The sequence below is a fragment of the Pogona vitticeps genome, chromosome 12 (assembly GCF_051106095.1).
Source record: "Pogona vitticeps strain Pit_001003342236 chromosome 12, PviZW2.1, whole genome shotgun sequence".
In the NCBI taxonomy this organism is placed as follows: Eukaryota; Metazoa; Chordata; class Lepidosauria; order Squamata; family Agamidae; genus Pogona; species Pogona vitticeps.
Genome location: NC_135794.1, coordinates 23,504,556 through 23,530,860, shown reverse-complemented (window position 1 = coordinate 23,530,860; position 26,305 = coordinate 23,504,556). Strand labels below are relative to the sequence as shown.

Here is a 26,305-nt window from a genome sequence, read left to right as displayed (position 1 = left end):
CCTCTATTCTGTGCCGGTTAGACCTCTTCTGGACACCACCATTTAAGAAGGATGCCAACAGATGGGTGGAAATTCAGAGGAGGGCAACAAGGAGGATCAGGGGACTGGAAAGCAAGCCCTAGGAGGAAAGGCGGAGGAAAGCAAGCCCTAGGAGGAAAGACGGAAAGAATTGGGTATGATTAGCCTTAAGACTTGAGGGGAGATAGGAGAGCCCCTTTCAAAGACCTGAAAGGCAGTCATTCAGAGGAGGGGCAGGATCTGTCCTTGATTGTCCAAGAATGTAGGACACATAATAATGGGCTCAAACTATAGGCAACTAGATTTAGGCTTAATATCGGGAAAAACATATGAACTGTTAGAGCAGTATGACAACAGAACCCATGATCTCAGGAGGACTCCATAAATGGAGTTCCAGAATTGACCCGTGTTATGAGAATTCTAAGAGTTATAGGAAAAATTAAAAAGTTTCCCCATATCTCTTGTATTGATGAATGGAGGCTTTAAAATAAATAAATAAATAAATAAATAAATAAATAAATAAATAAATAAATAAATAAATAAATAAATAAATAAATAAATAAATAAATAAATAAATAAATAAATAAATAAATGTGAATACAGATATGACCAGTGGACTGTAGCCAGCATCCTCCTCTTTTTAGTAAAGAAAGAGAAAGAGGAGGTTTTAGAAAACGGACAGTGTGCCACCCAGAATCACCCACTACCTCCTGAGAGGTTGACCATATGCAAATGAAATATATATAAAACTCTAAAAATGCAAGGGTTAGTTGTAACTGGTTCCCTCTAAAAATGTCACACAAGTTCAGCGTGCACTTACTTTCTTCCCCTAAGGAAAGAAACATACTTCCACAATCCCAAATGGAGGTAGGTCTTACTGATTTAATAGAATCGTGTGGAATAACAGTCCCCCAACAACCGTGTTTTCTAAGAATATGGAGGGTTTTGTTCCAGCAAGTGTATGGATCACACACTTGACGATTAGAGGCCTTTTAAATCTACCATCGTGGTGGCAGATTGCAGTTCATGCTGAGTCCCATTTGTGCTTATTAATATCCCTGCATGAGGAACAGCCAAACTGCTGCTTATGATCAGAGCTTCCCTAAGAACCGAAGGTATTGCGCCGAGGTTAGGACGGCCACCTCGATGCTAACAAAGAGAGAAGAAATGATAAATTCTGCTTATTTTTTAAGACTCCAAACTCACTGCCGATTTGGTTCTGGGCAGGGGTTAATTGCCATTAACATGCAAACTAGCCTATACTCTTGGCCCAGCCCAGTTGTAATCACATGAAACATCTTCTCGGTGAGACCCCGAGCAAGGTGATCTGTCATCATGTCGGAGTTGGTGACGGTAATAAGAGGTTAGTATAACCCTCACCTTGAAATTCTTTCCCAACACAGATTTGACTTTCTTGGAAAATTTTAGGTGGGCTTTAAAAGGGTTTTAACGGTGTGTTGGCTTCACAGGTGGCTGTTTTTTTGTTTTTATTCTTTATACTCTTATTTCATTGTTTGTGTTGTATAACAGATTCCGTTTTTATGGCGGTGAACTGCCTTGGAGGCCAAGATGGCATATTTAAACAGGTTGGGTTTCTAAGCCTTGCTTCTTAATGGACACAATTAGCATCTATAGCAAACCTGCAAGTATTTGTGGGTCTTATTCCTAATTTCCATTTCTCCAGTCTGCAGCGGTTTAGAGTTTAGCGTTAAGCAGCTGGTTCGTTTCCTGCAAATCTTACCTCTTATTAAAAGCCGTGACCTCCAGGAGGAAATGAGCCGTGGGCAGAATCCCATACTTACATCGTTGCCCACGGAAATTCTGCGTCACCCAGCCTTCTAAACCTGTTCAGCCATTACAAAATTAAACAGGACAACAAGATGTAAATTGAATATGTAATGTGTACTGTGCTAGTTAATGGAAAATAATTATCCAATCGCTGGAAGGATTTATAAGTCCATATGTACCTTATAAGAGCAGTATAATTCAGAAAGCAGACCTTGGGTAATGCACTTAAAAACCATATATATGTATGTGTTCTTTTTTGGGGGGTAAGGTTTAATTGTGAAATACGATGATTCCCTTGTATAATATAATTTCTGAATTGGTACATTTAATTTTCCTAGGGGAGGAAGCTGTGATTGCAGTTCCGCACGGGAGTCGCAGCGCACGAATTACGGTGAAAGGGCCAGCGCACCTCGGTAGGAGCACCTTTTTGCGTTATTAATCGTGGGAGTGCGTCGAAAACACAGAATAATTTCAACTTTTTTGAGCTTAGGTATACCTGAAGAACTGGCTCTGTTGTGTATGATTATTAATGCAAAACATATGCTCCGTTTTTATGAACTGAACTGTAACAAGAGATGCCCGCTCTCTGAAAACAGTAGCTTCTTCTCCGCTTCTTCTTCCTTTGGGATACGGCATGTCGAAGCAGTACGTTAAGCGGGACTCAGCATGTGGAACTGGGTGCCCCAAAAATGTGTATATGAAATTTCATACAAGTGTGTGCATGCATGTAAGAGTTGCACATTCCAGGGCTTGGGAACAGAGAATAACCAGCGATGAGCAGAACCCTATTGCTAACATTCGCTGGCTTAAATAATTATCATAAACATTCTTTGACTTGCATTTCTGCAGGGGGTTGGACTTGATGACCTTACAGGCCCCTTCCAACTTTACTGTTCTGTGATTCTGTGAACTGTAGAGCTGGAAAGAACCCTTCAGAACGTGGAGACAAGGAGGCTCAGTGGGGGAATCAAACTCCCTACCTCTGGCTCTGCAGCCAGAGACCTCAAACCCTGAGCGCTCCAGCAGTTCATCCAGTGGCATAAATCAGCAGTGATAACTTCCTGCTAGGCAAGATGTCACTTCTTTGTCGCTTACCAGTGCCCTGACTTAGCACACGACAGAAAATGCAAGCCTGGATGTCTTGAGGAGCTGCAAATATGCAGCTGGGATTTCTCTCACTCAATTTAGGCCAAAATATGTAAGTAACAGGATTCTGGCCAACCAATCACAAAAATCCAATAAATAAATACAATGCAGTTTTGACTCCCTAGTTTTTGGAGGAGGGCAAGATATAAATCCAATAATTGCTTGGAATTAATTTATTTTCTGCAGGGGTATTAAAAATGCTACATTGCATTTGTCAGTTTAAGAACTATAGCTGCATTCCTTTTGCAGTATAGCTATGATTAATTACTTGTATCATTACGAGGGCAGGGAAGAGGATTATCACATGATTTAGGTGCTGGTTTATCCTATGCCTAGTGCTGATGTATTAATTTTTTTAAAAAAGTAACTAAAGATAACTATTTTAGTTACACTGCAGGAACAAAAAAATTTCTAAACAAAGAAGGCTCAGTTGGACTGTAGTATCCACTGGGGAATCCGTTCAAAGCCCCTCCTGGTGGACACAAAAAATAATGGAATTATCGAATGCTATACATTGCATGGACTCTGCTCCCCTCTAGTGGCCAGTTCTGTTAACTACACCCAAGAAATTCATATTTCTGGGGGGGGGGAGGGAGCTATTAAGTATTTTCAGGCAGTGGATAAGTGAATCAGCAGCTACGATCCCCCCAAAATAGGAGGCTTCTACTGTACAACAGTTCTCAATATTTTAATGTTTTACAATGAAATATGTTACTAATTATTTTTTAAAGAGCAGCTTTCCAAACTTTGGGTGCATATGATAAAATTTATTATTCCTTTGACATTTTGTACTTTTTTAATAGTTAAGATTGAACTGTTTGCATACAAACCTAGAGAGTTTACACCTTCTTGTCCTAAAGATACTTTTTTCACAAACAGCCAGGCAAGGTGTCATTGTTATGGTGACTTTTTCTTGATTTGGCACATGAAATGATTGCAGGGAGGGGGGGAGTTAGAAGAGAGGGGGGGGAAGGGTGTTAGAATACATTACAGGCTTTCCAGAAGCTGTTTCGTTAAGGACTTTAGAGTCCAAAATAAGCCAGAGTCCTCTGAAAATAATCCCCCTGCTGTAGAAGCAACATAACCAGAAGCTAATATTTTTACAAGTGGCTAATGCTAGATAACTAAGTTCATGAACTTATGACAGAGTATAGCTGGAAAGGAGCTGAAAGATGCTAAATTCTTGGCTTCTTCTTTTTTTAAAAAAAGACAGATGCTTCCATTTTAAACATTTAGCCATACACACCCCTTCTGGTTTATAATTTACGGGTATTAAGGAGAAAACATGTGGCTTACAGTTCTTGAAGATTTAAAAAGGTGTATTTTAAAACTGAGGCGTATATTCTCTGTCAGAGGAATTTCCTCACAATGCAGGAGTGGGAAAAATGCATGGAATCCAGCAGGTAGCCTTTCTGTTGAGAGCATTTACCTGTCAGTCCACCAAGAACTGAATGTAGCAATTATGTGACATGGTAGAAAAGCACCATTTTCAGATTTGAGCAGGAGGTATATACGTGTCCCAGCTCTTGCACAAACTTCCACTTGTGCAAATGGATCCGGACCCTTCTGCAGAGCTTTGCGATTGTATAAACCTAGAATCTCTGCTGCCTTACAATATATAGAGAAGCCTTGGATGGGTAGCTTGTGTCTTTTAGTCTATCGGCCACTCCTTCTGTGCTTGTTTTGCACACACATACATGTTGCTTTGCCAAAGAAGAAGACAGTAATTTTGTTCAGAACCATTCTGCACTTATTGTGGAGCCCATGACTGGTGGTGGTTTTGGTGAACAACTTGTCTCATTTTCACACTGGGTGTGTGTGATGTTTTCACACTGGAAGCAGCAGTTTTTTTCAAAACTCTGCCTTGAGTTTTTGAGACAGCTTTTCTCACTGAGTGTAAGAACTTTGAGGAGTATTCTTCAAGTCCCTAATCGGGGACTAGCAAGAGGGACTCTCCTCAAAGTGATGGCTTTAATTACTTTTCAATTACAACCTGCTCAAAATAATTTAGGATACAAATGGGCCTGTTACGAATGATAGGTTATAGAACTGCTGGGTAGCTCAGTGGTTTAGTCTTCGGCTGGACTAGATGATTTATAGGGTCCCTTCTACAGTTCTAAGGTTATTAGGGTTGCAGTTAATTTCAGAGGAGAGAAAGCTTAGAGAGGGACGATTATGCCAGCCATCCTCGTAAAGGTTCTCCTTTCAACTGGCTCCACCATACCGTAGGACCAAATTGTGGCTGCCGACCTTATTCACTCATGACGTTTGTAAGATTCGTTTTTTCCCCAGTTCACATTAATTGAGGTCCTTTTGAGACGAGCTTTCTCCAGCAGCAGCAAAATCACACACGGATCCATTTGGGTAGCCTTACGCTCTGCTTTCCAGTCTTCGGGGTAAAACGGCTCTTAGAATTAAATAGACTTTTCAGCCCATTCGCTTGCCGAACACTCCTGGAAAGACGCTTTGCTGACATTTCCAGATGGCGTTCGAGTGGTTTGCAAAACAATGCGCTTCCCCTTTGAAGAAGGAGCTATAAAAAAAATATTACACATCTGAGGCGCTTTGTACGCATCCCACAGGGAGGCTGCTCTTGACAGGTAGCGGCTTAAAGCAGGTGAGAATATACGGGAGCTGAGCTTACAGGTAGCCTGTGGAGAAAATCTGTCCCTCCCCGTGTGATGCCATTTCTTGGAAAAACTGAGTGGCTGGGCTTAAGCTTCTTTGCCGAAATGCAGGCTGGCTTTGCTGAGCTGTCGGAGACCTGCTTGAGGCCGCAGGGCCTAAATCACTGGCGTTCGTGATGTTATTCCAGTGCCTTGCAACTCTCTCTCTCTCTCTCTCTCTCTCTCTCTCTCTCTTTCTCTCTCTGCACCTTTTCTCCCGGGTTTCTCAGTTGTTAGAATCACCAGCCCTGTTCAGATGCTGGGAACGTCTCTTTTAAAAGCGCTTGAGCCTCTCCAGTGACCCTAAGTGCGAGGCAAACAGGTCCAGAGGTCCTAAAATCTTTTATAGCCCCCAGGAGTCCCTGAACGGTTCTATGGGATGATGCATGATGTTGTGAGCCATGGGGATTGTGGGTAAACTCCCAAGAGGAATAATGGGTCCTCTGGTCCTCTGATCGACAGGTTCCGTGGGAATCCAATGCCTGCAGTCACAATGAACAACAGTGACACAATCCGGGTGGATGATGGTTTAAGTTACAGGAAGGGGCATTTTACCATGGAGAGATCTGAATCTGACATGCCAGAGCTTACAGGCGCCTTGTCTCTATCACAGTTGCTGGACGAGGAGCTTGGCAGTGATAAGTTACAAGTAACCTACCTCCCTGTAACTAGTTACTTCTGAGGGAGTTAAGGGGAACACATGGTTACATTTTAAAAGCAAAATGGCAAGTGAGATTGAAGTTTCTTTATTAGTGGAATCATTTATTTAGCATAAAGGGCAATCCTCTTAAAATTGCAGAGCTGGAAGGGACCCTACGGGGTCATCAAGTCCATCCCCTGTCCAGGAGGCAGACAGTGGGGGAATCGAACCCCCAACCTCTGGCTCCACAACCAGAGACTGAAGCCACTGAGTTCCCCATGAGGCTTCGGAAGCGACTTTAAAGAATGCTTCGGGGAATTTTGAAGGCATTTTGATAGCATTTCCCCGTCCCCCAAGTTTTATGCCGTTTTCAGCCTCACAACAACTTAAGGGAAGATTGTTTTGCAAACACAGTCATGTTCAATGAGAATAAATTTTTTAATAATAATAAAAAGGAACTTTCCAAGAAGCAGCTTTCCATGGCACAGGAAGGAGAGGCGGAAAGGGGCAGAACTCTGTAGGTGGCAGGAACCAGGTTTTGGCTGGGGTGAGGAGCAGGTTTGTAAGTTTTGAACATGGTGCTGCTGCTGATTTTTGATGGTGTGATTGCAAGGCCCAGCAGGGCCCACGGAAGTGGCAGTGGCAAGAATCGCATGCAGGCCGTTCCTGCTTTAGGTGATGTGGGCGTGATGAAGGAACCCTAGTGAATGCAAAGGCTGCAGCTTTTGCTAGATATTCCTCCTTATGTGAAAGCGTCCACTTTGGTTTTAAGAACGCATCGCAGTTCTGTGTTAAGTCCAGACGTGGCATGTCCTAATCAAAGCTCATTAATACTAAAGCCAGCTGGGAAAAAAACGGAAGTTGGCTAACGGTTGGGTGGGGGCAACATAAAGAATGCTGTGATGTAAATGCTGCCTCCTGCTTCTGTTATTTATAGCAGTGCAATGGCTTTATCTCCTAAAGATTATAAAGGGCTGGAGATCCTATTTAATTGAAGCATGCTGTTTTTAAGGAAATGGGACAGATCCCACCCGCTCTTTTTAACAAATCTGTTTGGGTACACTTGTGTCTAGACACAATGGGCGGATCGTTCCCTCACTTCCAAGCTTGTTGCTTTCATTGGAATTAGACCAAGGATAAATTTGGTCCAGCATCTTTCATGCAGATAAATAAGTTGTTGTTTCTCACTCACTTTCTCTTTGCTATATTTGCTGGGGAATGTTGTTCTTCAGGGGAATTAAAGCTCGCTTGACAACCATAATGAATTAAAGATTTCCCTCCAGCTTAACTACACAGACACAGTAGGACCCCCTCATCCATGGGATCAGTATCTGCAGATTCACGTATTCATAGTCTCAAAATATTAAAAATATTAAAACAAAAAAATCCAGAAAAAAAGTATTTTCCCATGTATTACCAGGACTGACCACTAGAGGGGTCCAGAGACCATGCTAGTGAAGAATACATAGCATGGTCTCTCACACCCTCTAGTGGCCAGTTCTGGTAATGTATGCAAAAATATTTTTTTCGTTCCCCTCCTTTAACATGCCCCCCTCTCATGTTTGCTATTATCCACGGTTTTGAGTATCCACAGGAGGGGACCTGGAACCAATCTCCAGAGGGATATAAAGGTCCTTTTAAGGCATGACTCTAACTATGTTCACCTTGCACTTAAAAAAGTAAAATTAATGCAAATGTAAAGAATTTTTAAAGTAATCTTGCACTGGTTGGCATCGAAAGGAATCAAAACCTCTCCCCACCAGTAAAGATGGATGGTTTGCAAACACCCGTCATTGCCGAGAGAACTCTACCACGCAGCTCCTCCTTCCCTTTCAGTGATTGAATCAAAGACGCTCCAGGGAGAGAGCGGAGAACACAGCTTTGGTGCGTCCGGAACGTTTGCCATTGAAAACACTACGGTTGAATTTCAGAAGGGTTCAGAGAGAGAAATTCTGAAAATCCCAGGGCCTCTGGGAGCAGATTTCATTATCAAGGTAAGATGTCCGTTTCGCTCTGTAGTCGACGTTCTCTATGCCAAAACACCAAAAATAGCTCCGTTTGAAAGTTATTTTTTTAAAAATAGGAGATGCTTGGTTAGAATTTATTAAGGTGCCCTCTGCTTAGTTAAGTGTTACTTAATGTACAGCTTTGTAGTCCACTTTTCAGGTCAAATGAACTTTGCAAAATGGATTATAGCTTTTTTTTTTTTTAATTGAATTCAGTCCCTAAAAACAAGGTTCAGCACATAAATAATTACAACAAGACTTCTGCACAGTGCTTGCCTCATCCGTGCAAAGATTTATCCTTCTCCTGTTCATCTGTACTCAAAAGGGAATGCAACCTTATCTTCGTTTTTTTTTATTTGATCCTCCGTGCCCGGTTTTCATATTACTACTGCCTTGCCAATGCAAAATAACAGGTTCCAAAACCAGACAGAAGAGGCTCCTGAAATGTTGTGTTTTTTTGGGGGGGGGGGAGGGTGATTTGTGGGTGGGCCTCCATTTGTTGAATATTAAAGAAAAAGATTCAAAAAGTAGCTAAAGAGGGGGCACTTTAGTGCTGTATTATTAATGCATCACTTTTTAAACCTCACTTTTCTAAACAATAACAGATTATTCCTGAATGATGAGTAGAAAATTGCAAATTCATTTTTAATGACAAAATTTCAGGTTCTGGATAATCTGAGACCAGAAAGGTGGGAGAACATGCATGGAGAGGAGAGGTGGTGCATGTTTTCGTGTGTGTGTGTGTGTGTGTGTGTGTGTGTGTGTGTGTGTGTGTGTGTGTGTGTGTGTGTGTGTGTGTGTGTGTGTGTGCGTGTGTGCGTGTGTGTGTGCGTGTGTAATTCCTAAAGCCAACATCAGCCTAATCTCTTAACTCCAGAGATTTCTAGTTCAAATGTCCTTCTCTCTGTAGTACTTCAGATTTTCTCCCTTTGTCATTCTTAGGTTCCCCTTGTTTATTTTTTCACATGGCTTTCTGAACCCTGTTTTGTACACAAGTTATACTCTAGCGGACCGTAAAGCACTGGCACGGGGTGGTATACAACTGAGTTGAAATGGGATTCCTTTTTAGGTCAGGTACACCGTTCCCAAAGACAGCACCGTTCAATTCTTTTTCTACCAACCGATAAGTCACCAGTGGAGACAGACCGACTTCTTCCCTTGCTCTGTCACCTGCGGAGGAGGTGAGTAATGGATGCGGTGATGGGAGAGTGCGCAGTGGTTGCTCACTCCTAAGGGGTGTATCTGCAGCTTTTTAATGGTGAGTTCCTAGGATCCTAGGATCATGGACTGGGAAGGGGCATCTAAGGCCATTGAGTCCAACCCCTTGGTCAAGGCAGGAATACAAATAAAAGCAGATCAGACACGGGGTTGTCTTACATTTCTCTTGAATGCCTCCAGTGTTGGAGCACTCCTCCCTGTTTGCATTTTTTGGAAAAAGTGCAGGAGGGCAATACATTTGCCGCTAGAGTCAACCCATGCTCTGGAGGAGCCACCATCCCGTGGACTGTTCTTCTAGTTCCCACCCCATGAAATGCTTCCTGGCTGAGGTGATGCTGTCTCTCTGTCAGCTTCCGTCCACATTCGTTCGCCTCCATACAAATGACCTGGATATTTTTTTTGGAGGTATTCGTTTTGCAAACCAAATGAGGGGCGGAGGGGAGAAAATTAAGTGTCTAAACCATCCTTATCTCTTCATTTGGTTGGACAATAATTGAAAACTGTTTTCTCTTCGCCTGCACATTCATATTCTCCACGGCGGAGTTCGTAAAAGCTTTCAGAGAGCATGCGTGTCTCGTAAAAGGCAGCTGTATTTAAATAAACAGTTAAAATGTTCAATATTTACATTCTGTGTTTTAGGGTTCTTGCTCTGTTCTCCTGAGCTTTTTGATGGCTCAGCAGAGCTTACTCACGGCGTTGTTAATACCCACGGCCAAGACCTCATGTGTAATTTTATAGTTCTCTTTGCTGTATGTCAGGAGACTTTGGCCCATCGATATGCTTGAAAACTTTGATATGCAGTAATGAAGGTTTATTACCATTACTTGTATTATTAGAATTCTGACAGAATGTTTTGAGTTCTTCACTAAACTTTGGATTTTTATTCTTCTGGTTCCTACTTCTTTATAGTTTTGCATTTTTTTTCTGGCTTTCTTGAAGTCTCATGTGAGGATTCTCTCCTATATGTTTAAGCGTTCTTCACCTCTTCCTCTCAGGCATGAGAGCAACAGCTGAATTCACAGCCTTCAAATTTGTGGCTCTTAGTGTGTCTTTTCTCTCACTTACTCTCTCTCTCTCTCTCTGTGTGTGTGTGTGTGTGTTCCTGCTTCCTGTTCTGACTCCCATTGCTCTGTTAGAAGGAATCTTGTTAAAAATATTTGTGGTTTCGGTAAAGTTAAGCCCGGTGGTATTTCTGGATCGTGCTTTTCGTGATTCTAGCTTCCTCTTTTAAATTGTTTCTAGGGCTGCTCGGAACCACAGAATGCATAAACTTTTGACTAATCTGCAAAAGTAGCCTAGCTTTTGTGATGCTACGTGGGTGTAAAGCCACCGTGACTAGTGCAGAGATGTGCACAAGCACACTATACCTCTGTACCCTAAGCATTTATGAAGATTTCCCTGTTTTGTTATTTCTTTCGCAGTCCAGAACTCAATAACATTTACAGTAGGTTTCGTGTTAGTTTGAGATTCAGCCTCTGCCTTACCATCAGTTATGGCCATAGGCGAACCCTGGCAAAAATGGACCAAAATACATCCAGGTGATGTGAGAGATGCCTGCTGGTTTTGTACGGTCCATCTGCTTAAGCCACTGGGACTTTCTGGATTCATATTTGAAGGGAATCCATTTAAAAACTAGGAAAAGGCAGTTTGCATTAATACAGTGAGTCTCTTCACTGTTTCCATGCCATTTAGGGTTGCCAGGTGACCACCTCTACCTGTCCTTGAGATTTCACGACCGACAGCTGATGACAGGGTGCAGGGCCCTTGTGATGTCAAAAGGAATGGGGGAACATCTGCAACTATTGAAAAAAAAATCATGTATGCATGCATGTTCTTAAGAGGGTGAAGCATATAGCCCATATTTCTTGCACTATGAGACACCTTCATACTGAGCCAGTAAGCCTCATGGCACAGTGGTTAAACTGCAATACTGCAGCCAAAACTCTGCCCATAACCTGGATTCTATCCCAGGTAGCCAGCTCGAGGTTCACTCTGCCTTCCACCCTTCTAAGTTCACTAAATGGAGCACCCAACTCCCCAGGGAGGCAGTGCGTAGCCTGAATAATTGAATTGTAAACTGCCCACAGAATGCTTTAAGTGCTATGGGGTAGTATATAAGCAGCACACTTTGCTTTGTGAATACAAACCCTCATTTCATTCCCGGACTTCTCCCCCAGGAGAGCAGATGGCCAGAGAGAAGGAAAGGGTTAGTGTCATAGTTCTGTTAGAGGCACACGAACTCTGCTCCATGCATAGAAGGGAAGCTGAGATCCAAACCAGTAAAATGATTTTATAAGCAGTGGTAACAGGGATTAGGAGTAACTGGAGGATGGTCGTGTGGGGTCTGCCCCTGTCCTTTGTCGGTTCTGTCTGCTGCTGTTGCAGCTGCTGTACTTTTAACAGGCCTTTAAAGACTGTGAAACCCTGTCCTGTAGTTTGCAAATCCACTCCTCTGTTCTAAAAGATGTGTGATCTTTTTTTCCCCTCCCCCAACGTTGAGTGACAGAGACACTTCAGTGCCCTACTCCGCGTAGGAGGGATAAATACAGCCAGCAGTTTTTGGAACTTCCATCAGTGTTGGCATAAAGAGTTTTCTGGCTTCGCTTGATGGAAACAAGTCCTCTCACGTCGTTGGGCTCTGCTTCTGGGGGGGGGGGAGTTGTGAAATGTTTATGCACATTCCAATGGCTCAGAATTATTATTATTATTATTCCCCCCCCTCCAAAGTTGTAGACAGCCTGAGGGCATGTTGAGAGCTGGGTACTGTTGGCGGGATGTGGCCCGGAGGTGCGAGGGCCAACTCTAAAGCAGTTCTTGAAGGCTTCCAGGCTTCTCTAGTCGTGCTTCTTCTGTTCCTTGTTTCAAAGGGATGAACCTGTCTAACAGAGATGGGATTTCTTGCTTTTGGTGGCCATGTGCTGCCAGGTTTTGGCAAAAAATAAGGGATTCGGGTCTGCCAGGGCTGTGACTCCTTAGGTGAAGTCTCAGGAAACTGCTAAGTTTCCTTGGGTCTCCAGACACGGAGACAACGATCACGGTGAGTGGTTCTGAAGGAGGTTCTGAAGGAGGGCTCCCGGGCTCAGCAGGATGGCGATTGCAAGTGTCCGCACCAGAGAGCATCTCCTATCCAACCGCCCTGTTTCTGTGACATCTCCTGATCTCAGATTTTGAGTCTGAAAATCTCTAGGCGTCGAGTGTTGCTGGTGCACCTGACGGATTTACACGGTATGGAAAGGGGGCTGCCCTTCCTGTACCCACCCGAGCCGTATGTCTTGATGGGGAAGGAGTCTGAATGGGATGGGTGTACAAGAGAACGGAAGGGAAGAGGAGAGACATCATCACAGCGATTTCTCACAGGAATCTATGAGCTCACGGCCAAATTCCTCTTGGTTATGCCTGCACCGGTGTAACACAACTGGGGCAAATGGCCACCCGTTAGGAAGTGAGCCTAGAGGCTGCGTGCCAAGGAAAAATGCCCGTGCTGATTTCTTAACGAGCAGCAATGCACATGTGAGAGTTATGCCACGCTTGCATTACACCAGTGTAAAAACTTGGTTAGATATTGGACAGGGTGTGCCTCTGATTCTTAATATTTCTGCCCCTACCCTGACATCGTTAATATCCTCCCCTCCCCCCCCCACTTTTTCCATCGAAGGTTATCAGTTGAACTCTGCGGAGTGTATGGACATCCGTTCGAAGCGCGTCGTGCCCGACCAGTATTGCCATTATTATCCTGAAAATAAGAAGCCGAAGCCAAAACTCAAAGAATGCAACATGGATCCGTGTCCGTCAAGGTATGTATCGCCAGCGACTCTGTGGGTGGTTGGCATTGACATCTAAGTCCTTTTTTGTTTATAGTTGCCAAAGGACCATCTTTATAACCGAGGGGTGCAGATTTGTGTTCCTGGACTACAACCCCCAGAATTCCCCCATCAGCCTGGCGTATCATGCGCAGATCATCTCTGCCGGATCACAACCGCCGTGTCGCTGGTTTCCAACATAAGCAGCACTTCTCATTCCTCGCTTGGCCGGTGCCTTTTACATAACTTGGCTTATTCCTCACTAGGTCAATAATTCCCAGACGTTTGATATATGAGACGGTTTATTTTGGGATTAAAACCGGAGGCACACTTCCCAATCCTATGCCGATGCACACGCACACACAAACACACACGCACATGCAAAATATATAAGGCATGTTTATTATGAAACCTCAGAGCATATCCTGCCAAGATGGTCTCGCGGCATCCGGCCTGCTTTTCTGTTCCACAGAGGAGAGATCCAGGAAGGAATTCTGCATTTCAAGGTCTCAGAGGTGTTCAGGTCTGATCTGAGAAACTTTGCTGATTAGAGCAGGGTGGCCGAAGCCACCTCCCTGTCCCACAATCGTGGCGTGTATTGTCCAAGATGGTCACATTATTTGGGCGCTTGGGGCATTTGCCAGCTCCTCGTCAAGCAACGGGGGTGGGGGCCGTGTGGCCCTCCTGACTGACACTTTTGTAAACCTCTGCTTTCCCACTGCTCATTCCAGCTAGGGACTATGGGATCTGGAGTTCCTCTTGAATATTTTGAAGGCCATACATTGTTGCCTTTGCCTCCTGTTCTAGGGGGTGACACAATTTCAGAAACCAATGCCTGGTGGCATTTTCCTGTCCTTTTGGACATCATGTCAAGGTTTACATCTTGCTTGCTTGCTGGTCGTGGGCTGCAATAAAACAAGTCAATGCAATGCAGTGCATCAGAAGGAAAAGGCGCATGTGGAGCAGAGACCACATGCGCATGGCTGCCAAAGTTCCTGGAAGCTGCAGCGAGCAGCAGCAGTGTAGATAGACTGGATTGAGTTGCACCGTGACATTTAAGGCGTGCTTCGCCGTTGGGCCGTCTGGTGCTGTTTCCTGGCTCTGCTAAAGTATCTTAAAATAACACTGTGGTATCTAGCCCAGAACCTCACGTTAAAATGCCAGCTGGCAGAGCCAGAGATCTATCCAAGCAGGAGGAGGAGGAGGAGGAGGAAAAGGAAACATTTTCAGTGGATTTCCTTTCCTACCACTAAGCCTCCCTGTTTCCTCTAATCCCCACTGAACAGAATCATTGATCGAGGTGACCCCCTCAAAACCAGGATGCTCGGAACACCCACTCTGGCAAAAATCGAATATAAGATCATTAAAAGATTGATGAACCTTTTGGAAGCAGACTTGGGGTGGTGCGAAGGAGGAGGGCGATGCAATCTGAGTGTTTGCCACTTATACCAACAGTATAAAAATGGGGGTGCTAAGATGCTTGGGGATGAGCCTCCTGCTTGGTTTCCTTTCACTCCTCTTTCTCGTCGGTGTTAGGATGAGGCCGGGCCCTTGCACCTCTCATTCAGGATCCCCAAGGACACTTCTCTGGGGCCATCTGAGGGCTTGAGCTAGACTGGGAGACTAGAAAATTTCGACCACAGGCCTGGAAATACCAAGCCAGGGTGCCCAGTGGCTATGCTGAGTGGAGATTCCAAGGGTTGGAGGCCAGAACCCATATATGAAGGTCACACCCTCTTGATGTCAGTACAATTGAGAATAAAACCCTTATTCCGTTCTCACTATGAGATTTTTTTTTTTTTTGCATTTTTTTCCTTCTAAGAAATCTTGTGGGATTTTTTTCTGGATGTTTTGAGGTGAGTTTTTGTCTTCTTGGAAGACAAGTCAAGTGGTCTGGGGTTATTAAAATTCCATTTGAGAACGTTGTCATTCCTGTGCAGGATTTGAAGAACACTGGAGAAGTGCCATCCTGTGCAGGATTGCTTCAGTTCCTGCTCAGCGTGCCAACTCTTCTGCTTAGAATTCAGCAGAAACGGGCATTCAGTTTCATAGCATTTGGCAGCTTCCTGCCCAGAAAAGGAAGTGGAAATTAAATAAAGGGGAAAGCAAGACTCTTTGCTGATACAAGGAAATCTTAGCAAGAAAAGATTCAGATAACTGCTATGTCCCTGGTCCAAACAGCATTTTCTAACTATGCTATTGGTGACCAATAGTGCAGTCCTATGTAGCTCCTAAATAAAACAACAACAATAGGTAAACTGTAAAACAATTTAAAACTATTCCACAAGGTAAAACAAGGCACAGAAATTCACTACTCAGTTGTGGTCCTTTCTAGGCTCTAAAACCTAAGCGAAGAACCAAGTTTTAATTTGACAAGGAAATGAGCTGAGCATCGCTGCCAATGATGCTGCCAAATTTGCTGAGTAAGCACATGTTTTAAGTGGTTTGATGTTGCCTTGTTGTCTTGCAATCCTGACCTGAAAATTTAAGATCCTGGGCAGGATAGAAATATTTTAACAAAGAAATAATATGTGCGTGATATTAGGAATGCAAATATATAACCTGATCTCCAGCCTATAACTCTGCATCTTCTTGTTTTATTCACAGTGATGGATTTAAAGAAATCATGCCGTATGATCACTTCCAGCCACTTCCTCGGTATGTATGACATCTAAGAGACATGGCTTGCTGTTATGATGACTATTCCTTTGATACGATAGGACACTATATTCATTTTTTTAAAAAAATTCCTGGATAGCTCGGTGCTTTAGGGGTCTCTGGCTGTGGAGCCAGAGGCTGGGAGTTCAATTCCCCCCCCCACAGGGCCTTCTTGACTGGGGCTGGACTTGATGATCCCTTAGGGTCCCTTCCACCCCGGAAGAGGTGGGAGAGCATTTGGAAAAGCTATCCTGCCGGCCTCCTTGGAATCTGTTGGCTCAAAGGAGGCTCGCCCCAGGTCTGCCCTTAGCATTGTATTGCCTCCTCCAACTCTTGAGGTGTGCAGGGGATTGGGAATAAGGGTGCCCCAGAGCCCTTGGCGTCAGCTCTTGAAACACGAGGTGGAATCACACGCAGCCTGCATTTGACACCATTGTCCTGAGCTTGACTGCACGTCCCAGCCCATCCCTTGGACACCTGCTGTTCATTAAGAGCAGGTCTGTATGCAAGCTTCCTTTTTATGGCCCTACGGAGTTTAGGAAAGCCTTCGTCGGTCAAACGAGGAACTGGGGTGAAAGTCCCAGTGTAGGGAAGCAGGTCTTTAAAAAGAGAAGCACGTTGGCTTAAGTTGTAAGCACGCCACTGGCCTGTTTGAACAGATGGAGAATGCTTTTGGAATAAATAGGAAGGGGGAAATCCCCAGGATAAATGTCCTCCCCCACACTACATGCATACACACACACACACATGAACATGTGTGCATTCACGCACAAACACACGCCTACTGCTTTGAAAACTTTTGGAACGGCTTCCTGCAATTCAGGCTTGCTGGAGTGTTGACGGATCCCTTGTCAGGCGCCGACTCTGGAAAGCGTCTACGGGACTGTCTTGCCTGCCATTCCTCTCACCCACCCTGGAACGTGCTTCTGGGAACTTCAGACATGGAGCATTATTTTTTAAAACCAACCAGAGAAAGAAAAGCAGCTGCACAAAATGCAGACCATCAACACTTCTGTGACTAGCACTGCGTACAGTGCTTTGCGTTAGGTAGTGCACAAATCCGCACACCGCTAATGGCGGTGAAATGTTTGCAGGAGGTTGGTAGGGGGTTGAGGTCTTGGACCAGTTTCCCGTCTTGGCCATCCTTGCCCTGCCAGCTACTACGGCCAGCGCTTTGTAAAGAGCTGTTGAAAAGTGGCCTATAAATGTTCTACGTCAGTCAAGTAGATAAGTTTTATTGTCCAGATATTGCTGGTGCTTCAGGGTAGAGGTAGATGGAGGATAAGGCAGGGTGCAGAATACGTGCCTCTCCAACCCATTTGTTGCCATGGCTGAAACTGGCGGTGCTGGTGCTGATGGAACCAGGGTGCTGACCTTCAGTGGCACCCTAAGAAAAAGATAACCAACTGAGTGTTGGCCGGGTGTCCTTGTGGGAAGTGTTCCAGAGTCCAGGTGCCACCACGGAAAAGGACCTGCTGTGGATTTCTCACCTCTGATCCATGACTCCAGGGACGTCAGGCCAATCTGCAGTCTGGGGCCATGAGAACACCCAAGGATGTTCCATCAGAACTTCATTCAGTCCAAAGGCGCCCGTTCCAGCTGCGTCCCCTTTTCCTTGCCACAGGTACCCCTGCCTGAAAGCAACCTGTTGTTGTGCAGAATTTTTTTTACTCTTGCGCACAGTATAGAAATGCCTCCGGCTACTAGATCTGATGGGGCCAACGTTTGCTGTAACACTTCTCACATTCGTCATCCTTTCTTAACACATTGATTGTTTCGCTTGGTTGAAGTTCATGAAAGGCTCGGAACAGATGAGCACATGCATCTTCATGACGATGGTGAAATCATTAGCTTTAGTCTTTCTGTTGCCTGGTTTTGATCATGTAAGTTTGGTTTGAGTGTCAACACTCTGTAGACTGTAAGTTTCACATTTGGTTTGTGTATAATGTGCTTAATTTACTCTGGGTGGAGAGTTACATGAATTATGTCAGGGACTGAGCCTTCCTTGACTTGCTCCCTACATCTTTGGGAGCCGTTATTTAAATTTACCTTTGGATTTATAGGTTTCTGCTCCATCTGTTCTGTATTTGACTTCTTTACTGTACCTCTGCTTCTCCCAATGAGGACTTTAAGAGGGATACACTTGCTCATGTCAACCCATGTAGTTGCTCCGTATATATTTTTTTCTCCCTCCGAGCTGTTAACAGTTGTAATATTTAAATATGTCTTAGACTAAAATGTTAAATATTGGTTTTCTTGCCTTGATTTCTGCCAGCAGAAAACATGCATTGATTAAAACTGTGTGTGTGTGTGCATTTTCTTTTACTTTTTTAAAAAAATCAAACCAGTAATGGGAATAAAACATGTACTTCATTTGAATAGAGCAGAACTATAGATAAGCCACCATTTATTACATGGTGGCTCCAGACACTGCATAGTGATGGCTGATGTTTCTTTGTTTAAAGATCTTTATTATACGCTTCTTAATTTAATAATTAATTAGAATGACTTGCTTTCAGATGGGATTCCAAGCAATGATGACCATCTCCTAGGGCTTTCTAGGCACAGCAGTCAGAGGTGGCTTACCAATCCCTTTTCTGGTGGTACTGTGGGACACCCCCCCCCACACACGCCCCCATGTAGCTTGTCCAGAGCCATGCAACTGCCAGGGCACATAATCTCATCAACCGAAGATGCTCCATGTGATGTTGGCTGAACTGTCTCCGTGGGGATTTGAACTCGCGGCCATCACCTCTGAGACTGAGCACTTCAATCCAATAAACCAATGGTTCCCAAACTTGGGTCCCTAGAGGTTCTTGGACTGCAACTCCCAGAAATCCTGGCCAGCACAGCTGGCGGTGAAAAGGCTTCTGGGAGTTTCAGTCCATGAACATCTGGGGACCCCAGGTTGGGAACCACTGCGCTAAGCTATCCCACCTCTCATTTTGACACTGTAATTTACTGTGTTTTTTAGTTCCATTTGGATTTGACATATTTGACAAATAAGTGGATTCTAGATCGAGTTGTAGCTCTCTGTAGAAGGCAGTATGACTAAAATTTGGATATATATCATGAGAAGAGAAGACACACGGGGGAAGATAACCATGCTAGGAAAAATGAAGACGGTAGGAAAAGATGAAGACCTAACATGAGATCCAGAGACTCAATAAAGAACCTCGAGTTTGCAGGATCTGAGCAGGGCTGTGAATGGCAGGACCTTTTGAAGGCCATTTATTCATAGGGCTGTCATAGGTTAGAAGCATCTGGATGACAGATGCAATGTGGGCAATCTGCCTATGGTTCCTACATCGGGACGTCAGTGGGATATTAAGTGAGATGCATAAATAAATATTCCATCACTGCTATCCTTATGGGTTTTTGTGGTGGTGGTGGAGAAATAGTGGGAAAACAGGAGATAGTTAGCAAGGGAAGGTGAAAACATCTGGAACCAGCACCACAAAATCTGGTTTGGAGGTTGTGCAGTGAAAACTTTATGTGAAAGCATCGCTGATTTCTAAGTCTTATTGTTTTTTTTTTCTCCAACAAGAAAAAAAAAATTACCCTCTAGAATCTTTCTCCAAAGTTCTACCCTGGGCAAATGACTTTGGCTTGAAGTCATTAAAAAAGTGGCTGAAAATTAAGAGCAAATGGGGCCCTATTTTTTAAGAGAGGAAGGGATTTCTGCTCCATCCAGAATTTAGTATGGGAAGAATCATCCCCCTAATCCACCGGGATTTTAAAGCGATGAATTTGTGAGAACTCAGGAATCAGCACATCAACTTTGGACCAATTTGCCGTTGCGCTATTGGGACTCAACGGAGCGTCTGATTACTGACAATATTAAGTATCAAGGGCCAAAAAGAAGGGGCGGAGGGGTGTGTGGGGGAAACAGATCTGTTGTTTTCATTGTGGTTTGTGTCTCAGAACCAGGAGGAGAAGGGGATGCGTTTCGTTATTTTTATTTTTTAAAAATCTCCCTTTCCACCCAGCTGGGAACACAACCCTTGGACGTCTTGCTCGGTTTCATGTGGGGGCGGAATTCAGAGGAGAAGTTTCGTGTGTGTGGAGGAAACCATGCACGGGGAGATCCTGCAAGTGGAAGAGTGGAAATGCATGTATGCCCCCAAACCTAAGGTGATGCAAGCTTGCAATCTGTATGATTGCCCTAAATGGGTAGCTCTGGAATGGTCACAGGTAAGGTAGCTGGCAGAGAAGGTATACCTCTCTCTCTCTTTCTTTCTTTCTTTCTTTCTCTCTCTCTCTCTCTCTCTCTCCCCGTGTGTCTCAAAAAGTATTAATTTCTTATACAAAAATATTGCAAACTGTGCAAATATTGCAAACTGTGCAAATATTGCAAACTGTGCAAATATTGCACATTTTTGCAACCATATTGCAAAATGCGGTGCCTCTGGATCTATCCAAGTTGCAAAGTTATGTTGATGGGGAACAACATTAAGGCTTCAGAAACATAGAATCATGGAGTTGGATGGGGCCTCAAAGGCCATCGACTCCAATCCTCTGCTCAAGGCAGGAATCCCGATCAAAGCAGATCGGACAGAGGATGGTCCAGTTTTTCTCTTGAAGGCCTCCAGCGCTGGAGAGCCCACTGCCTCCCCAGGGCATTGATTCCATTGTCGTACTGCTCTAACAGTTAGGAAGCTTTTTTCCTGAGTTTCAGCCCAAGTCTTGCTTCCTGTAGCTTGAGTTTGTTATAATGTGTCCTGCATTCTGGGATGATTGAGAACAGATTCTGTTCCTCCTCTGTGTGACAGCCTTTCAAGTGTTTGAAAAGTGTGGTCATATGAAACTTAAGTTGAATAAAGAGACTGTAGATCTCATGCTGACTTATCTCACGAAAGCATCAGCAAGTTCACATGCAATGATTTATTGTTCACCTCATTACTGCAGTTGTCTGAATTATTATCTACTGGTCTTGAATGAAGGGTTTCATAGTCTTTTCTCTCTTTTCTTTGCCGTTTTATTACCTGTTTCAGTTTACTGATTATTTGGCCACCTTGAGAGGTCTCCATTTAGACTTTTTAAAAAAAAAAATTATTGTGTTTATGTTAAAATAAATAATAAAATGGAAACTTATCAGTCCACATTGACTCCTGTCGGACTGGTTGGTCTCAGCTGAAAACTCTTGAACTGGCCGATATCCTTTATGTGCCTGTGTTGGTGTGTCATTTCCCACAGTGCACCGTGACCTGCGGCCAAGGGTTACGTTACCGCGTGGTGCTGTGCATCGACCACCGTGGGCAGCACACAGGCGGCTGCAATCCTCAGCTTAAACTCCATATCAAAGAAGAATGCATTCTGCCTGTACCTTGCTACAAGCCAAAAGGTAACCGGAACAGGGTTATGCGGTTCGATAGAGAGGAAGGTGCCTTTCTTCAGTTAAAGAGCATGGGGCAAGTGCTAAAATTTCTTTTACTGGTGCAAAGGATTCTCACCTCTCTCTCATCATCTCCCTTCTCTCTTACATCCACTCTCAACTAATCATCTATGTACAGTAGGAAACCCCCTGCCATCTATGGGGTCCGTATTCACTGATTCCCTTATCTGCTAGATGAAAATATTAAATAAAACCTCAGAAATACCGATATATATTTCCAGCATGTATTTACCAGAGCTGGCCACTAGAGGGAGGCAGAGACTATATCCTGTTCAATACTTCCATGTTTTGTTGCATCCATTGGGGAGCTTGGGACTGATTAATCCCCCCACCCCCGGATATGGCAGTCTTGCTGTACAGTATAACTCTTTGCACACAGCATTCATGCAATAACATGCAGCGGTGTCATAAAAACAGAAGCCTAAATGGGGCGATCCATAGTTTTTGCTCACCTACTTATACCTCTTTCCGAAACCACCTCATAACATCTAGGCTGCAGTCTCACGACCGGTGGTGAAGTCCTGTCTAGTCGGCTTCTACGCAGGGAATTTTGTCAAGGCCACCAACCTGTATTTTTACGGGGGCAGAAAAATGTTTGGGGCTAGCCCAGGCACCCATCCTGTCCTGTCTCCCCGCAGCATTTAGCATCAGCCTCCGGCTAACAGTTCTAGTCTTGCTGGCTGGATTTCTCCTTTCTCTGCTGAACTGCTTCTGCTTTCAATGGAAAGGATAACAACCTGAACTCTAGAGTGTTCATAAACACCCCAACTTCTAAGCCAAAGATAAGGGAGGTCTCTTTTCAATAGGGACCTCACAGAGCTCTCGTAGCTGATAGCTTTCAAGGTTTCAAGCCCTGCAGCTGGCATTTGACTCCCTTTTTTGTTTTTTAAATTTTTACGGGTATTCCGACAGAAAGAGATGCCCGGTTCAAGCCTCCGAATTCTTGAGAACTAGGGTGAAGGGCCCCGTGCATTTACCTCTGCATTTGTCTTTTTCTAGAGAAAAACCCTGTTGAAGCAAAACTGCCCTGGTCTAAGCAGGCCCATGAAATGGAGGAGATCAGAACCGCCTCTGAAGAGCCAACGTAAGTTTTCCATTCCCCCCCCCTTTCTCCCTCCTATATAATATAGGCGGCGGCTGATGCATTTTCCTGACTGTTTGTAAAGACGTTAAGTCCCTGCCAAGTCATCTGGCCATTGAATTTTCTTGGGCTGGGTCTCTCTTTGCAGCTCAATTCTCAGGTTCTTCTGAGCAATTCTCCTTGAAGAAGAAGAAAAAGTGTATGAATTATATGTTTCAGAAGTACGATCAAGGTTTTCTGAGCTGTGCAAAATATTCTTCCAGGATATATTTTGCTGGTTGAATTGAGGTTCAGAATGACTCTTGTAACGGTAACCAGAGATTTTTTTTGTGAAGGGCGGAGGTGGCATGGAAAAGAGAAGCAGAAGAGATAGGTGTGTGGGGGTGTAGTTACGTAGAGATCCTTCCCCACAATCCGGACCGTCTTGTCCACCCGCTCTTAGTCAAGGAGAGGCATCTCAGTTAGAATTAGCTGAAGACGCTTTCAGAACCAACCAACTTCCTTCAGGTGTACGTAGAGTCACCAGGTCTCAGCAGGCTTCTGCGCTTCTCTGGTCTCTAGGTGGGGATGCCTAGCTCAAGGTAGGAGAAAGTTTTTTTGGGGGGGGGTTGTAGGTGAAGTGGCTTTAGAGAGCATGGGGGCCCCCAGTTCCAAGCAACACGAGGGGTCGGCGTGCATGTACCCACGGGCTTTCTTCTCAGTCCTGGGCATTTTTTGCTCTGTTGATAGTAGACCCATTTGCCCTCTGGAGAGTGGAACTCTGGTGAATTCTTGCAGGTCCAGACCTGACAACAAAGGTGCAGAATCTGGGTGGATGGGTGGGGGATTTCTCCTGCCAGCCTTGCTGCCTGTAGCTCTACAATCCCCACTAGGGCCCTCTCTGTGGTCTCACGCTTTCGTGAAATCTCACGAGTGGGGTGCTGCTGACCCGGCCACCCTGTATAGGCAAAGGAGAACTTTGTCTTAACTTAGATTTGTGAACGAGTGGTATCTCTTCCCAAAGATGAAAAAAAATGTCCTTTTGTTCACTCGGCAGCTGTATATTTTGGCTGTGCTGGCTGGGATCCTTTGGGAGGGGTGATTCCCCCCCCCAAATAAGATCTCCTCGCTTTGTCTGTTCCTGGGAAGCCGAGACCTCGTCACGTTGCAACACGCTTGCAGTTTGTTCCATGAAGATTTGGTAACTGCCATGTACTCTGTGTAGGTCTTGTTTTTTGGGAGTGTATCCGGTAACTTCCACGGGTCCAGAACGAGGAGTCTAGGGTATACGTGAATGCTAATTTTGGAGAGCGTATTACACCCACGTTAACAACAGCTGCATCAGTTCCCAATTCATTTCTTGGCACAGTTCGAAGCGGTGGCAATTATGATCCACAAACCACGAAAATTTTCAGAGCTTGGGGTGGGTTTTTTCATCTGAAATTGTGGGGCGGGGTAGGGGTTTCCTCCCCCCCTCCCACCTCTGAATTTTATGGGGGGGAGATGAAGCCCTTACAAGCTAGAAAAGTTCTTGCTGAGCCTTTGGGGATTTTGGTATGAAAACAGAATCATTGACTTGGGATAAATGACCACATGCTATTCCTAGATAACGCCCACATAATATGCTACATTTGTACCAAATAATCTTGAACAGTATTTTAAAAAAAAAGAATTAGGTAGGACTGCCAGAAAACTCAAATGAGGTCAGTATTCAGTATTCTTTCTCTAAACATTTAGCAAAGTCCGTGTTCTTTCTACATGTTAAGAACACTGGTGACCAAGCCCTGCAGGATGTGGCTAGAGGTCTCCTCTGTTTTTCTTCCCCTGTCCAGTTGATCTTGGCACATGGATGTAAACAGGTGGCGGTCAAGGTCTGGCTCACGCCCGGCGCTGCCTTCTAAGCAGGTGTTCTTGATCCTGAGCATTTCTCTCGCTGAAAAGCCAGCGAGCGTGCACGCGTCCGGGGTTGGAATTCCTTGATTTTGCAAATTGGGGTTGAACAGAGACCAGAAGTGGTTTGCTGCAGGGGTGCTGTTGGCAAGACTTTGGGTCCATGTCTCAAGCTTGAGTCTTGGGTACCCAGTCCCAAGTCCGAGTTTTCCCCCAGGGGGGGAAAAAAAAAGGAGGGATGGAGAGGGAGATTCCGAGTTGCAAGTTGAGTCCAGAGTCATTGGAAAAACAACAACAACAAGACAGAAACCCGATTTGAGTCTAAATTGAGTTGTTGATGCAACTTAAGTCTGACTTGACAATGAGTGACTCGGTTTCCCAGTCCTGCTGTCCTTTGCAGGCTGCCTTTCTCCTGGGGAAGGGACCCCTTGACAGGGGCAGAGCTTTGTCTCACTGCCTAATGGCATCCAGAACTTGCACATTTTTTGACCACAGTCACCAGCAGCCATGCTGGTTGGGGGATTCCGACTATTGTGGTTGAAAACGTCACTTTTCTAAGCTCCAGTTACCATCATTTTTCTTTGCCCCCCCCCCGCCCCGAGCACTCCTGGAGGTAGACTTTGCCACGATTTCTTACCAGCTCTCTTGTTAAATGCTTCTCTCTCTCCCCCCACCTTTTTTTTAACTCTACATAGAGCTAATTTCTGATTTAAGATGAATGTTGCACTTCCCCTGGTAAATGATGACTATATTTTTTAAAAATGACATTAGATTATACATATTACCAGAAACCACAAGATGAAAATCCAGCTACCAGTTCATTCTTTTTTTTAAAAAAATCAGGGTTTTTAAAAAAAAGCTTTTGGTCTTTCTGTTTTAGTTCATACTGAATGCAGGGGGATATAAACGCAGCTGCGTTTCAACAAGCAGTGAATAACGACATGGCAAGATAACATAATGAAGATAAATACTTCTGCCCTGTTCTGCATTGGGAAGTGGGGTGTAGACCTGAATGTTATATAACTTGAATCCAAAAGTCTCTTTAAAATGCATTTTATTACAAAAATAGTGGGATCTCTCTCTCTCTCTCTCTCTCTCTCTCTCTCTCTCTCTCTCTCTGTGTGTGTGTGTGTGTGTGTGTGTGTGTGTGTGTGTGTGTGTGTTTAAAAGACTATTTGCAAAGCTAAGCCAAGAAAAATGGAAGTTTAACCTTTCTGGTTTTTACTGGTGGAATGTGATGATAGTTGATACCCATCATTATTATAAATGTTTCTCCCTCGAGCCTTCTTTATTTACAGGGGGATTTTCAGTAAGCTTTCCATAAAAAGATTGCACATCCTTTTTTTCCTTTTAATAAGCTTAAAGAAATAGAGACCTCAGCTGCTTTCCCCTACCTTAATAACTGCTTGCAAAAACCACTTAGAAACCCGAACGCTCTGTGATGAGGAGGGTCTGAGCACCATTTCTGTTCAGATGCTCCTATATTTCAAAATCACGCCAGAGTGGCTTGGCTGGCAGCTGCATCTTACTCCTGAGAATCTCGAGATGTTATCCGGGTCTAGCCAGTCAAAGGATTTTGCCATTTTTAGAAGATGTGATCCTCCGAGGGAGGAAAGACTGGCTTGTCATAGGATGCAATTTTCCTCAACTACGTACCTTGCATTCAGCGTGCTTTGTTTTGTGATTGGAATAAGTGGTTGGTTTGCAAGTATGAGCTCAGTGGGTTGTGGGGGATACACTGCTTCGAGAACGGTCACATGGAGGCGACAAGCGCGGGGGCCGCAGACTGCAAGTTACAATCCTAGGTTATACCCAGTGCACCATACTGGGTATAATTTATAATAATTGCATTTTTAAAAGTAACTCTTTCCCGTCTGTTTCTTAAAAGTAACTGCCATTACTCTTAGTTACATGGAAAAATCTGAATGCAACTAGCTCCAGCATGTTGTTGCAACCATTCTCTCCACACACACTCACTGTTCTCTTGACACCCACCACAAAGAGAGATGAAGCGGCACCA

The 26,305-nt window shown here is 44.3% G+C and overlaps 1 protein-coding gene across 5 annotated transcripts in view; it reads left to right on the top strand.

The window, feature by feature from the left end:
- The window catches only part of ADAMTSL3 (ADAMTS like 3), a 152,857-nt gene that overhangs the window by 87,306 nt on the left and 39,246 nt on the right, over positions 1-26,305 (top strand). For all 5 annotated transcript variants that reach the window (XR_013539021.1, XM_072982133.2, XM_072982132.2 and 2 more), the window contains 8 exons: positions 2,145-2,219; positions 8,095-8,252; positions 9,334-9,445; positions 13,138-13,276; positions 15,890-15,940; positions 19,930-20,134; positions 21,137-21,284; positions 22,335-22,419. Coding sequence is in view for 4 of the 5 variants with exons in the window: in XM_072982133.2 (XP_072838234.2) it covers positions 2,145-2,219; positions 8,095-8,252; positions 9,334-9,445; positions 13,138-13,276; positions 15,890-15,940; positions 19,930-20,134; positions 21,137-21,284; positions 22,335-22,419 (973 nt within the window). In the remaining variant the exon portion in view is untranslated. The remainder of the gene's footprint in view (positions 1-2,144; positions 2,220-8,094; positions 8,253-9,333; positions 9,446-13,137; positions 13,277-15,889; positions 15,941-19,929; positions 20,135-21,136; positions 21,285-22,334; positions 22,420-26,305) is intronic.